Source organism: Ylistrum balloti, unplaced genomic scaffold (genome assembly GCF_031769215.1).
Source record: "Ylistrum balloti isolate Yb309-2 unplaced genomic scaffold, AGI_CSIRO_Ybal_v1 Utg371012, whole genome shotgun sequence".
NCBI classification, from domain to species: domain Eukaryota; kingdom Metazoa; phylum Mollusca; class Bivalvia; order Pectinida; family Pectinidae; genus Ylistrum; species Ylistrum balloti.
The window spans coordinates 283947-298772 of record NW_026782563.1 but is presented as its reverse complement, the minus strand read 5'-3'; the positions used below and the strand labels follow the sequence as shown (position 1 = coordinate 298772).

Genomic DNA, 14826 nt, shown 5'->3' with positions numbered 1-14826 from the left:
GTTCATGCATACACATGTTAACTTTCACAGATCATGTCTTTTCAGAAACGATATTAGCATGACATGAACAGATTTGATATAACTTGAACATATTGTTGCTAGGTATGTTTGATAATGAGGTGTACATATACTGTATAAACAAATATATATAAAAAAAACTGTTGTTGACTGTTATTGGTTTTCTCATACATCTGTCTAAATGAAGTGTATATTATAACATGTACCTGCTTTTAAAAACCATTTCTCAATAAACTGACCTTCACATCATCCATTGTTAGTCCCTTGCTGGGGCAACAGAAGGAGACTTGAATGTATGTATGTCTGTCTGTCTGCCTGTCTGTCTGTCTGTCTGTCTGGTTTCCAGACGATAACTTGATTAATGGACGAAACTTGATACAGTGCTAGGTTAGTAGGAGACAAGTGTGGGATTGTGTTTTCTAAAGGTCAACCATGAAGGTAACGTGCTAAAAATAAAAGTTTGGTTTCCAGATGATTACTTGAGTTTGGGATGATCAATTAGGTTGAGACTTGATTCTTGTTAGTTACAATATGTTCATTGACAATTCCTGAAAATAGACATTTGTAACACACAATCGTCTCCATGATAACACCTGCAAAGAAGAATGTGCTTGTATCATTTATCTATTACAATACAATTTGATACAAACACTTGTTAAAGAAATTGACATGTACATGATAATGGGCTATATACTACTTCAGATTCCCATGTCATGTTCCAATCAAGGTATTTGAAGAGTTGCTTTAAAATCTAATTATGGCACGGCAGGGGACATGTGTTGCTTACAACACTAACTGTAAGCTTGTTGTCTGTAGTTTTTATGTCTCGCCATTTCTACATTTCCACTTTCATTCATCGTCATCTGCTCACACAAAATACTATGCTATGTTACATGAATAAGGATTTGTTGTGTACTTTTCATGGTTTTGACCTATCCATCAAATGGCAGACCGTAATATGAAACCAAAACATCAGGTATACTGATGAAGTCTCACCAAACATCAGGTATACTGATGAAGTCTCACCAAACATCAGGTATACTGATGAAGCCTCACCAAAACATCAGGTATACTGATGCTCTCTCACCAAAACATCAGGTATACTGATGAAGTCTCACCAAAACATCAGGTATACTGATGCTCTCTCACCAAAACATCAGGTATACTGATGAAGTCTCACCAAAACATCAGGTATACTGATGAAGTCTCACCAAAACATCAGGTATACTGATGAAGCCTCACCAAAACATCAGGTATACTGATGCTCTCTCACCAAAACATCAGGTATACTGATGCTCTCTCACCAAAACATCAGGTATACTGATGAAGTCTCACCAAAACATCAGGTATACTGATGCTCTCTCACCAAAACATCAGGTATACTGATGCTCTCTCACCAAAACATCAGGTATACTGATGCTCTCTCACCAAAACATCAGGTATACTGATGCTCTCTCACCAAAACATCAGGTATACTGATGCTCTCTCACCAAAACATCAGGTATACTGATGAAGTCTCACCAAACATCAGGTATACTGATGCTCTCTCACCAAACATCAGGTATACTGATGCTCTCTCACCAAAACATCAGGTATACTGATGCTCTCTCACCAAAACATCAGGTATACTGATGCTCTCTCACCAAAACATCAGGTATACTGATGCTCTCTCACCAAAACATCAGGTATACTGATGAAGTCTCACCAAACATCAGGTATACTGATGAAGTCTCACCAAAACATCAGGTATACTGATGAAGTCTCACCAAACATCAGGTATACTGATGCTCTCTCACCAAAACATCAGGTATACTGATGCTGTCTCACCAAAACATCAGGTATACTGATGAAGTCTCATCAAAACATCAGGTATACTGATGCTCTCTCACCAAAACATTAGGTATACTGATGCTCTCTCACCAAAACATCAGGTATACTGATGCTCTCTCACCAAAACATCAGGTATACTGATGCTCTCTCACCAAAACATCAGGTATACTGATGCTCTCTCACCAGAACAACAGGCATACTGATGCTCTCTCACCAGAACAACAGGTATACTGATGCTCTCTCACCAGAACAACAGGCATACTGATGCTCTCTCACCAAAACAACAGGCATACTGATGCTCTCTCACCAAAACATCAGTTATACTGATAAAGTCTCACTAAACTTGGGTTTGTTTATTCTGAATGCATCACCAACAAGATTTAAGACATCAAATCAATTATCACAACCGACGATATTCGTAGAAGGGGTTGAATCATCGATTGTTAATGTAAAAGGAAGGAAAGTGCGAAAAATTAATCTTCTACATGTGTGCGAATCGAGTAATCATGAGTATCCTCAAGCTAATGCTGTATCATGGTGTCCATGTCAGCAGCCTACCTCAAAACGTTCAGTACCATGGACGTGCTTGTAACGCCACAAGATTGCGTCCTACATCGGATTTATTTTGTATATAATCACTCGAGATTTATTAGTGATCACTTGTACCGAAAATTCATTAATTGATGTTTTTGCATATTTTTTTAATAAATAATTTCTAACTTCCTCACTTTTCTACATCAGCTTACTTATCTTGATATTTCATTACAATGAAACCAACAGATACACCTTTCCATTAAGGTATATGAGATCCATGATAATCTGAGTTTCCCTAATCTCTTGTTTTTCCATTTCTAGATGGTAACACCTTTTCTGATTCCCGAACTTACGGTGTTTATATATATTTATGTCGTGTCGATATTTTAGTGCTTGATCACAGTGTCGTTATTTCCATGCAATATGTCGGTAGCTGTCCAATTAAGGTTCATAAAGACTGAAGGGTGATTGTAAACTACACTGTAGTAGTCGTCTCCATTTTTGTTATAATGGCTTAAAACGTAGCCAGTGTTATTCGAACATTTCATAACGGGCAACATTAGTTGTGAGCTATTGAAGGCAGTGGTTAGAAATATCGTCATATACTCAGGTATGGTGATGGGGGAATTTTGAATACTGGAAATGAGAATGTTAATAGCGTAACACAGTGATCTCAAAAACAAATCTCGTCACTTAAGAAAAAATGATTCACAAAATATGCCAATGTAGTTATCAACGTTTCATTCATTTTATTCACTTAACTTGGCATTTTTTGAAGTAAAAGTGACTAGAAACATATACTAGGACAAACATGTTCGGAAAACAATATTACTTATGTTATTGTAATATAAGGTCACATATTTAAGACTATCACTTCCTGGTGCTGATATATGACGTCAGGAATGATATACGTTGCGCTTTATATACGAGGAAGGTGTTTCAAAATTTTTAATTCAAACTGTCTACCTTCCTCAAAGAATTTTATAAGTATATACATAATCACAATTTCTACTCCCCCTATCGCTCCTGTTTATATTGATCCCCAGTTGTACAGCGATCGATTTTGACTGACCTCTGGGCAGTCGCTATAGACAGTTTTACTGTGTTACGCTTTGGTTTTCATATACAGTGATATGATAAAGGTCTGATTGAATTCTAAATAACCATATTTCATCATGTAAAAGTGTTTTCAGATTTCATTCCATATAAGCTTCAGTATTATTTTAACATATACAAGGTTCCGAGTTGTCTCCACTTCTCATCTGTACATTCCGCTAGGTGACTACACTTGTTTCAACATGAACTGTAAATATAAACAAGAAATGGACTGGACATACTGACCATGTAATAACCAAATAAGGTAAGTCTCTGTTGAGCTACCGGATGGGGGTGGGGTTGTTTCGGTGTTAGAGATATTGAATAAAACCAAAAATCAAGACGATCTTTAAATATATTGTTTTAATTGCCGTTCATTTAAGTATTGATAAACATACAGATATATGTAGAGAATTATAATGGACATTTGTTGACAAATGTTTTAGAATCCATTTATGGCATGCAGCTTTGTGTGCTTTTGTCAGTAGTATCTATATGTTGTACAAGCTAAAAAAATTCTCGAATTATTATGAAAAGTCCTAACTATTCAATAGATCTATTATATATGATATATAACCAGTAGTATTAGTTTGTTCCAGAGAAGTGTCTATCAACTTCTTAATAACTTATTATCTTCTTCATGCAAATGGTATAAACTTAATGTTTCTGAACACCACGCACACGCTAGTTAAAAGCCACAGAAACACGCTTACTTCGGTATACTTTTTACCTTGAAAATGTCTCATATTTCTTGCAAAGGTAAATCACAGACACATGGATATCGTCTGTAATGTCTTGTATGTAAGCATTGGCAGAATTTTAAATATCCGTCCAAGCAGGTCGAGTAACAGCCATTAAGTACATACCCTAGGCTTTATACTAGTTATCTTGTTCACAATTCCCAGTGTAACTTAACAAGGTTTGTTGAACATCAAAATATATATATATAAATTATTTTGATGATTGCACCTTTCTGGTATCGCCGGACATCATGCTCTCTGTTGTTTTTCTTGGCATTATGTGTTTTTTATTTCTTATCACTTTGTTCTATAAATTTGGTAAGATAACAATACTTTCAAACAACTGAGGTAGGCCCAGCAGGACCTGAACATAGCTGTGTATATACGAACACAACTGTTCAGTACAATTTTATTAAAGTTTCGACAGCTTTAACAACTTGTTTCTGTTTGACTTTTGAAGTCGTCAATTGTGTAACTTCTATGTCGATATTACACTATTTTGATTTTCTATTTGCTTTGCAGTTTCAAAGAAATAACTGTTTAATAAAAAAAATGTAAGTATTACGAATAAAATAGATTAAATTTATTTCTTTTTAATTTGATTAAGTTTTAACACATAATTATCAAATTATATTATTACGTGTTGTATTAGACGGATGAACGACCTCAATCCTAGTTTCAAACATGTCGATTACATCCCCGCATTTCTTAACAGTCTAATTACTTTTGAACCTATTTTAAGCTTTGAAGCTATTTTATATACTTGGGATCTGCCATTAGAATGTTTATCTATAGTTTGACATCAGTAATCAATCGCTGATCAGCATGCGTTCCATTTAGGTGTGCTGAGAAGAACGCCCGTTTTCACTTGACCTACCAAGAACTATGGGATGCTGTTCGTTTTCACGATATGGCCCAAATAGACACCTGGGTCAGTGAGGGGCGTGACCTTTTTGATGACCACCATATGACTATATATCACATTGCTTCACAATGCGGAAGCGTTGAGTTTATAGAAGAGCTAGTTCGAAGGCATCCTTCCACAACCCATCTGATTCTGCGCGGTAGTAAAGATGTTGCTGTGACCAGCCTTCACTGGTGTTGTGTTAGTGCCAACGGTAAGGAAGACAGGAGCCACAGTGTCGGAATTCTAGACGCACTCTGCACTGCAGCCGGACCAGGAGCAGCAATATTTGGTACAGGAGACGAAGATGTGGTTACTTGGACGGACTGGGCAAGCGAGGACGAAAATCTAAAGGAATATATTACATGGAGAAGATATAACACAACAGGTTCTCGAATTGCTGTCATCTTTCTATGCTCCTATTTTTAAGTATCTCTATTTTTACACTTTTATTTTACAGAACTTTTGTGTAGTTTCATGTTAATTTAAAACGAAAAAGCTGTGGGATGCAATTTAATTCATTACCCGACATGTTTCTATTTCTTACCAAATTTGAATTGAAAGGTGCTTGTCACGAATGTGTCTTTAAGATAGCCCGTATGTTGATTATTTTTTTCTCGTCAGTGAATAATTTGATGTTTGATGTTTGAAAAGCCGCGAAGATAACAAACATCTGATAATTATGATGTGTACAAGAAATGATACAAGTATAAAATATGTTACTTGGACTTTTATATTCCGAGTTTATCTTAACATCAGTTTTTGATAGAAAATTAGATTTAGATACAAAAGAGTCAAATTATGAATTAGAGCTGATCCGTCCTTCCAAGACTTGTCAGTGATGGTGATCCTTAGATATTCCCTTTACTGAACAAAATGCATTTTGTGCAGCCCAATCATCAAATTATCGATTAAAATAATTTTGTTATCATATCTTAAAGATAAGTAAATGAAACACAGATGGTCTTTATATAAATGTGTTAGTGTCACTTCTGTTTTTAATCTTTGCAGGTTTACCTCCCGAGATACGGCGTCTAGACAATCGTTCAATTCACCAATACATACAAACGTTTGGCAGCATGGGGAGTGAATCCGCCCAGAGATATAAACAAGCCATCCAAGGAAGGACAGAAACCTCCTACTGTATCCGTCTGGTCTTCCTTGGGCACGAAGGTGTAGGGAAAACAACATTGATGTTGCGGATGACTGACCAGGACGTATCTAAATTGAAACCCACTAATCAGCTCGACGTCCTCCTCAATCTGCTGATCATTGATCGTATAAGCAATCAACGCAAACTTCTGCAGCCAGGAATGGAACAAGAAGTTACACGCCAGAGGCTCAGAGATGTTATTGTCGATTCATTTCTGTCCGAGTCTTTATCGGAAACTGAAGGTATTATACATGACTTGTTGTGAAGAGATACAATTATTATCTTAATGATACATTCAGGAATGTATGTAACCACTTATATGTTAAGTTCTTAGCGATATATAGGTTTTATCACATAACTACTAGGTGCAATAGCGCCCATTGTATTATTTTTAGGTCATCTGACCCGAAGGGTCCGATGACCTATAGTCATCATGCTTCGTCCGTCGTCGTCCGCCGTGCGCCGTCCGCCGTCCGCCGTGCGCCGTCCGTAAACTTTTCATTCAAACGACTTCTTCTCAATAACTGGAGGGCCCAGGCAACTAATATTTAGCCTGTAGCTTGCTTTGATGAAACCCTACCAAGTTTGTTCAAATGAATGACCTTGACCTTCATTCAAGGTCACAGGGGTCAAATGTCTTTAAATCTTCAAAGGACTTCTCAGTAATCAAAAGGCCCAGGCAACTAAAATAAGGCCTGTAGCATGCTGGGATGAAGGACTACCAAGTTTGTTCAAATGAATGACCTTGACCCACTTTAAAGGTCAAATATGTTAAAATCTTTAAACAACTTCTTCTCAATAACTAAAAGGCTCAGATTGCTGATATTGTGCCTGTGGCATGCTGGGATGAAGGGCTATCAAGTTTGTTTAAATGAATGACCTTGAACATCTTTCAAGGTCACAGGGGTCAAATATGTCAAAATCTTTAAATAACTTCTTCTCAAATACTAGAAGGCCTAGGGGGCTAATACTTGGCCCATAGCATGCTGGCATGGAGCCCTACAAAGTTTGTTCAAATGAATGACCTTGGCCCACTTTCAAGGTCACAGGGGTCAAATATGTTAAAATATACAAAGGACTTCATCTCAATAAGCAAAAGTCTATGAGTGCCGATATTGGGTCTGTAGCATGCTGGGAGGAAAGGCTACCAAGTTTATTTAAATGAATGACCTTGAACAACTTTCAAGGTCGCAGGGGTCAAATATGTCAAAATCTTTAAATAACTTCTTCTCAAATACTAGAAGGCCTAGGGGGCTAATACTTGGCCCATAGCATGCTGGCATGGAGCCCTACAAAGTTTGTTCAAATGAATGACCTTGGCCCACTTTCAAGGTCACAGGGGTCAAATATGTTAAAATATACAAAGGACTTCATCTCAATAAGCAAAAGTCTATGAGTGCCGATATTGGGTCTGTAGCATGCTGGGAGGAAAGGCTACCAAGTTTATTCAAATGAATGACCTCAACCCACTTTCAAGGTCACAGGGGTCAAATATGTTAAAATATACAAACGACTTCTTCTCAACAAGCAAAAGTCCATGAGTGCTGATATTGGGCCTGTAAGATGCTTGGAGGAGAGGCTACCAAGTTTGTTCAAATGAATGACCTCAACCCACTTTCTAGGTTTGGCTTGCTTTTTGTCAGATGACCGTTAAGGCCCATGGGCCTCTTGTTCTGTCAACCGGGCTGTGGTTAGCTGAAGGTTTTAGTCGTTACCATCGTGATGTCACCAAAGAAAGCCATTTGGAATGATAACATCGCCTATTGTTAGTCTTATAAAATAATATTTTCAATAATGAAGGTTTGTGATAAACAGAATCTTATATTCGTTTCCATTTCTCATCGCGAACGTTTCTTTATACCTCTCCAGATCCTTGGTATTAGTAAAACGTCTCCTCTCCATTGCATTTCAAAACTATAATATGAAAACCCCTGTAAGATTCTATATAAAAGTTTGTGTAAGTAGAGAAAAAATATCATCTAAACAAGACACTGAACAAGTTAAAGAAAACGTTACCATACAATTTTAATGTATGGAATGCTACGGTTACGTGGTTATGCCTTTTTTATTCCGATCTTTGTGTTTCATTACGATATCGACGTTGGGAATTTCATTATATTTTATATGAAAAGCCTTGTACATACTAATTCATCATTTATTTTCTCAAAAATAAATGCATACCTGTATCCGACTCAAATGTACTGTCAGTTATAATATAAATGCATGTTTATGACGTTTTTATTTTGTAGACTTCAAAACATCGGATGATAAAGCGAAGACATTGGGTACACTTAATGTTGATATCGTAGCCAGCCGTGGTTCCTCTTCTGTTGAAAGCCAGACATCCTCCATCGTGACCCCAACCACGCCCTCTGATGTTACCTTTCTGCCGATCACACCAGTCTCACCTTTATCACCGGATACAGTCTTTGCTGGCCTTCCTACAGTTACCCCACCAGCCCACACAGAAGCAGCCATTGTCATGACGACTGGACCAACAGAGGATTTTGGACAGCGAGGACACAAAACTTACGTCAGCGTCTTCGATTTTGGTGGGGAAATGATGTTTTCTACTTTCCAACACATTTTCCTGAACACTAATGCAGTGATACTTCTTTGCTTTAGTTTACATAACTGTTTCGAGAACGACGCGATTTTGGGTAAGTAGGATGTACAAATTACTTTGAATTCCATTAATTCGATGAGATCGACTTCATGAATGTGTACAATCTATCTTTATAATTTGGTTACAACAGATTTTGCTACGAGAAGAACGGAAATCTTTGAAAAAATCTTATCAATTGCATATATTTATATATATACTTTCTGTCAAAGTCTATGGCACAAAATTAGCTTAAGATGGTATGATACCATGGGGTTTAATAACAGTACAATGATACTATAATTTCAGAACGTGTTTACTTCTGGCTGAAATTCTTGTCTACATTTTCGGATGGAAATTGCAGATATCAACCACCAGTGCTTCTCGTTGGAACTCATTTAGACATGGTGGAGGAGGTACGAAAGAGATAAGGTTATGATAATGGCGACGAGGATAGCAAAACCTACTACATCCTCTAGTGTCAACTGAATTTACCATTTCCGCTTTGTTATTCGTCTGATAGTATACACCTTTTAAGAACATTTAAGAATATATGGAAATGCACATACACGATTTTGATGAATTGTCAATTGTCTTTCTATAAAAAAAGAAATCTTAAGATTATTAAATTAGGATATTTTACTATTTATCGAGTAAAAGTTCCAACCTATAATTTATTACCATTACGACGATTTATGTAAAACTGATTTTCATGGACATTTGATATTAAGGCAGTTTTAAGAACACTATACAAAATAATATACTCGCTGAAAGTGAAAGTAAAAATGGAGCAAGCAAATAGATGTCTTGAAATGAGTACAGCAAATACAAAGGCGCAAGCAAAATGCATTTTAGTCTTAACCTTGACGTTACCAGAGCCAGAGAACAACGATCAGGAAAGAGGTCAGGAGAAAAATCAAGAGCGACCCGAAGATAGCTCGAGCTTTCGACAGACATGTAGTCGAGTTTGTGGTGATCGACAGCACACAAAATGTACGGTCAGCGTATGATGGTCTCTGGAACCTCGTACTGGAGGCGGCTGTGCATCAGTCGCAATGGGGGCAGCTACTACCAGCTTCTTGGATCACACTGGAACGGGACCTGATGCTCCTGAAAGGTCAAGGAGTAAAAGTAGTAACTTTGGATGAAGTCAAGACCAGAGCGAAGAATCTGGTGGTACCGTTGGATGAACGCGATGTTCTTGCTATGCTCGAGTGAGTAGTTTTAATTCTATACGTTGTAATTACGATGGAGATCCAAACCTCAATCAGGTTTTGAACATTTGTGTATGTATAAAGAGATGAAACACTCCAGTGTTACCACAATTTATTTACACTTAACTCTTCTTTTCGGCATTTCATACCATAACTATTATTTCCAGTCATTAAACGAAAATGACAATACAACATTATCAAGTTTGTACTTTTTCTCCTTTTGTAGGTATCTTCATGTCATACGGAGCATTTTAAGTTTTCAATTAGAAAATCCGGATTCGCGCTTAATATTGGACCCACAATGGTTGATAAAGGCTTTCAGAATGATTGTGACCACTGTGAAATTCCGCCAGGAGGGATTAGACATTGATCTGATTACGAAATACGAAAAAACTAGAAGATTGACCTTACCCTTTGTCGATGCTGTATGGACACATGGGAGTGTAGACGGATTCATGGAGTTCCGAGATACAATTTTATTTTACTTAGACCGTCTTGAGCTGATCGTGAAACCACTTCCAAAAGAAGGTGAGGCATCCGTCGACTACTATATAGTGCCGTGTTTGTTAGATGAACCAAATCCCGATCAGATAAGACCATTGTTAGAACAGAAAGGAACAATCAAATCACCAACACTTTGTTTCGAATTCCTTGGACGTTTCATACCTCCAGCCGTGTACAACAAGATTTTGGCTTCTTGCATACATCGATTCGAAGTTCTTCGAATGCCAAACCAAGACGATAAATTGTATCTGCAGCAGGGGTTGGCGTGTTTTGCAATAAGTGGGCGATGGAATATGGTACTACACTGCAGAGACTCCCAAATGAAGATTACTTTATTTTCCAGTGTTGTTAAGAAGGCAGAGGAAGGAGATGGGTATATGGTTCGAATCATTTTGGAAAGTATTGTTCAAGCTACAATGAAAAGATCTCAGCAGGGTCACCTAAAGTTTGATTATTACGTGAGTGATCACTTTCAGGTGAAAAATGACGAGATTATGGTAAAAGTTTTACTGACGACACAGATGACGAAAACGAGGTCCCGACGGTCACTGGAAAGAGCTGTTTGGTTTACTGAACGAAAACAGGTATAAGGAGTTGAAGACATCAGTGTAAAAAGTGAAAAAAGTTTTACCGGCAACCCCGAATATCAAATGTTAGACTTTTTCAGACAAAAACAATTACTTCTATTAATGATACTAAGAAATAAACACTGGTAATACATGCATATTTGTTTAAAAGGACAGACGTAAAACTATCAATGGTTATTTTCCAATTTACATTTGTACTCCAGTTTCCATCCGTGCTTTCCGTTTTCTTATTTATCAATTTGATAATACTAGTACACTTAATATTTTCATCCTTTTTCTGTTACAGATGGTGAAGCCCTCTCTATCAGGTACATTTTCATACGCAAATCATGCAGTGATCAATATTTTATCAAATATTTACATGTAGACATAATACAACGTACTGGAAACATTTTAAAGATTATAAGGCATATTGAAAGAAAAACTAAATTGATTCTTCGTTCAAAACAAAACTAAATTGACTTCGTTACCAGGTTAGTAAATTTATGTTACAGTATTTTTAATAAGCAGGACTGGCGACTTACATTTTTTACTGAAACATACAAAATTAGACTTAAACAGATTTAAAAAAAAATAAGAATAATAAAATAAATTACATAACTTTCTAAAAATCACGAGCACGAGATTCAATAATCAGTCTTAACTTGGCATGATCTTATTTTTCTGACATGAAAATTTTATTAACGAGGCAATGAAAAACAGCATAATCGTGTGACTAAATAATGATGAAAATAATAATAACAGGATGTACAATGCAATTGACTTTAAATGTGTGGCTGTAAAACTGCTGTACTAGAGCAATTCTTAACTCGTGTGGGTTAAAGAAATGTATTTATTGTTTACCAGTTTCACAATCTGAGCGTACCTTTCTGAGAAGATGTCCAGTGCCAAGGGAGATAATTCGAATTGCAAAGTATGTTGGGAATACTTACACTCTTTTTTTTGGCATCATGGGAATGAACGAAGTTAGAGTTCAACAACTCCGGGAACAATTTGAGCATGGACAACGACTGGATTTTCTTTCTGTGATAGCAAGAATAACGTTCGCATGGGAAGATGAATTTGGAGATAAAGCAAACTTTATGCTAGTGAAAAATGCATTTGAGTACTGTGGACTTGACCTGACTGGATTTATGGAAGAGATTGCGCAACTTACAAGCAATAGAAGAACATTCGATGGTATACATTTTACATTCACGTTATTAAGACCAAGCACACCCTTCATGCAGTTTGATAAATTGAAAAAAAATGAAACTAAACATATTTCTTCTAGATTGCTAAAATAGTATGAACAATATTTTTATTTAACACAAAATGTTTTGGTTCATAAGGTTCTTATCTTGATTTTTTTCGCTTGGATATGACGCACTAGGAATGACATACTAATGAAAATGATAATCTCATTTTCAACTAGTTGTAAAATGATCAATTACATGTAGGACAAGTATAGGAACATTTCTACGTCGTTTACAAAAAGACATTTTCTTTTCTGTTGTAGATCTTGGAATTCCTGCTAGCATTCAGAATTCACGTCCATTCGACGATGAACTATCCGATATATGTATGATCATCCTAAAAGGGTATTTCATAGTATTCATAGAACTTAATGTTACCATAGAAGCAATAGAGCTAGCAGAAATGGATCACAACAAAGCCTTGGATTTAATTCGGTTTCTACTTGAATATTGGATGGAGAAGTTTAGAGACGAGGCTACAATTAGAAAGCTTTACTTTGCCCTCAAAGAATGCAAAAGAAATTACACTAAACTCCGAGGTAAATTATGAAGTTCATCAAATTCATTTTGAAATTTCCTGTTTCTCATTTTGAATCGTAAAGGCAATGCTCTCCATATACATACATATCTACACTATTGGATTTAGTCATGAGAATAACGAAAGTCTACAATTTGCTATCTGATAACTTGCGTATGATTGAAAATTGATAAATTGCAAGACCGAAAAACATGTACAAGTAATTTTAAGCATTGACCAAGAGACATGTTCTCCTAGTGGGTGAATATTGCCATCATCTACCATGCGAACAAGTCGAGTTGATTGTGTCACACTAAGTAAGCACAGAATTGAATTAGCAGAATAAGAAAATATTCTTGTTTCGAATTATTGGCCAGAAATCGACTTCAGAAACCTAGAAAAGAATCAATTGCTACATCGACGTCATCCACGATCACTATACTGGAAGTACCTAATTCTAACGTGGAAATGGAGATTTTGGCTAAGATTTTGCTTTAAAACTCATGCTCTTCCTTAACGCCCGAACATATTACAACCAGATTTTGTCTGCAATATCACTAGGGATAGACAGTGATTTCATGAATGCAGAAAGTTGATTCAAACCAAGGGGATTTTGGAACAGGGACCAGAATGGGGAATTGGCTGATATTTTGCTTTGAACGCTAAACATCCCTAGCGTAGGAATATGTTTAAAACAAGTTTGTCTCATTCGGAGTGGGCAATCATTGGCCTTAGTTTCAAAACATTTTCATTTTACTCGTAGGGACTTGGTGGCGAGAAATTTAGCTGAAATTCCAATGCCGATTTAAATGCCAAATTTGGTTTGAAACGTCAATAATTTCTGAAAGGAATTATTCGATTGTCATGTAACAGTTGAAGCCAATGGGTCTTTTTTATTTATTTACTTTCCTTATCGCCGTCCACAGGTTTTTTTTATACAGATTTTAAAAGTTGTTAAAATTATCGCATATATTCTATTTGTTTAATTACAGATTTGATGAAACGAAGACCACTTGTGTAAACGGTGAACATCATGAAAGCAACCATATTGACTGGAGTAGATGCTCTTCCAAGAATAAATTCCGATACCTGGCCAACTGCAATTTTCGTAATCTAGTTTCAGTTAGTCACTTTAGCTAAGCACAACTGACCGGTTACTCCGAGTCTAAATGCATACTTGCATTTAACATGAAACCGTCTGATTTGAGCGAACTTTTGTCAAATGCAGAATCATTCATGTTGGTAATTTGTAGGAAGAGAATATTATGGTTTGCAAATAAACTTTCTAAAGATCCATTTTATTCCATACTTCCATATAATGAAAGAGGTTGATTTGATTTTCCTTGGCTCTTGTGATCTTCTGGATCTTTCATCTTGGCAAAAATGTTTTCGAAAAATTGATATGGAACCGACGAAACTACATATATCCAAGCACGATTGTGCTCTTTAAAAACACTGAAAATGTGGAAAGAAAAATAATAATAAAAAAAATTCCTTCATGTTATCACAATTTTAATGCTAGGAACTCATTGTTATAGAACATTTCTTATTACATATCAATTGGGTCTAGGAAAGCACTAGCAACCCTAACAATGCGATTTTGATTAACATGAAATATTGTTTGGTGTACAATCAACAGGTCACATACCTGAGAACTACAACAATACAACTATAAGCAGTTAAACAATCAATTCAGAATGATGTTCCATCTACAATACACTTAGATAAGCATTCGATATCATAATGTCTCTGATCATGGCTGTGACGGTAATCTCCAGTCAATGTCGAACACATATGTAGAATATATTGAATAAAACATCGTACTCCATTACTACTCTGTTATTTTGAAAGAGAAATTACTTTGTAGTTTTTAAAGCAAAATTTGGAAGCGTT

General features: G+C 36.3%; 1 protein-coding gene across 1 annotated transcript; it reads left to right on the top strand.

Annotated features, from left to right (window-relative positions):
* The first annotated feature begins 2354 nt into the window (after positions 1 to 2354).
* Positions 2355 to 12966, top strand: LOC132560082 (uncharacterized). Its single transcript, XM_060224739.1, has 10 exons — positions 2355 to 2436; positions 5042 to 5509; positions 6133 to 6516; positions 8524 to 8934; positions 9186 to 9292; positions 9753 to 10090; positions 10317 to 11178; positions 11468 to 11489; positions 12028 to 12360; positions 12680 to 12966. The coding sequence occupies exons 1-10, from the start codon at positions 2355 to 2357 to the stop codon at positions 12964 to 12966; spliced, it is 3294 nt and encodes a 1097-aa protein (XP_060080722.1).
* The last annotated feature ends 1860 nt before the right edge of the window (positions 12967 to 14826 follow it).

What these genes read in the sequence shown, in the direction of transcription:
- LOC132560082 (XM_060224739.1), top strand. Translation starts at nt 2,355, where the DNA reads ATGAGTATCCTCAAGCTAATGCTGTATCATGGTGTCCATGTCAGCAGC. An exon ending in CGAGAACGACGCGATTTTGG is followed by an intron (nt 8,935 to 9,185) that starts GTAAGTAGGATG and finishes CTATAATTTCAG; the next exon opens with AACGTGTTTACTTCTGGCTG. An exon ending in ATTTAGACATGGTGGAGGAG is followed by an intron (nt 9,293 to 9,752) that starts GTACGAAAGAGA and finishes TGACGTTACCAG; the next exon opens with AGCCAGAGAACAACGATCAG.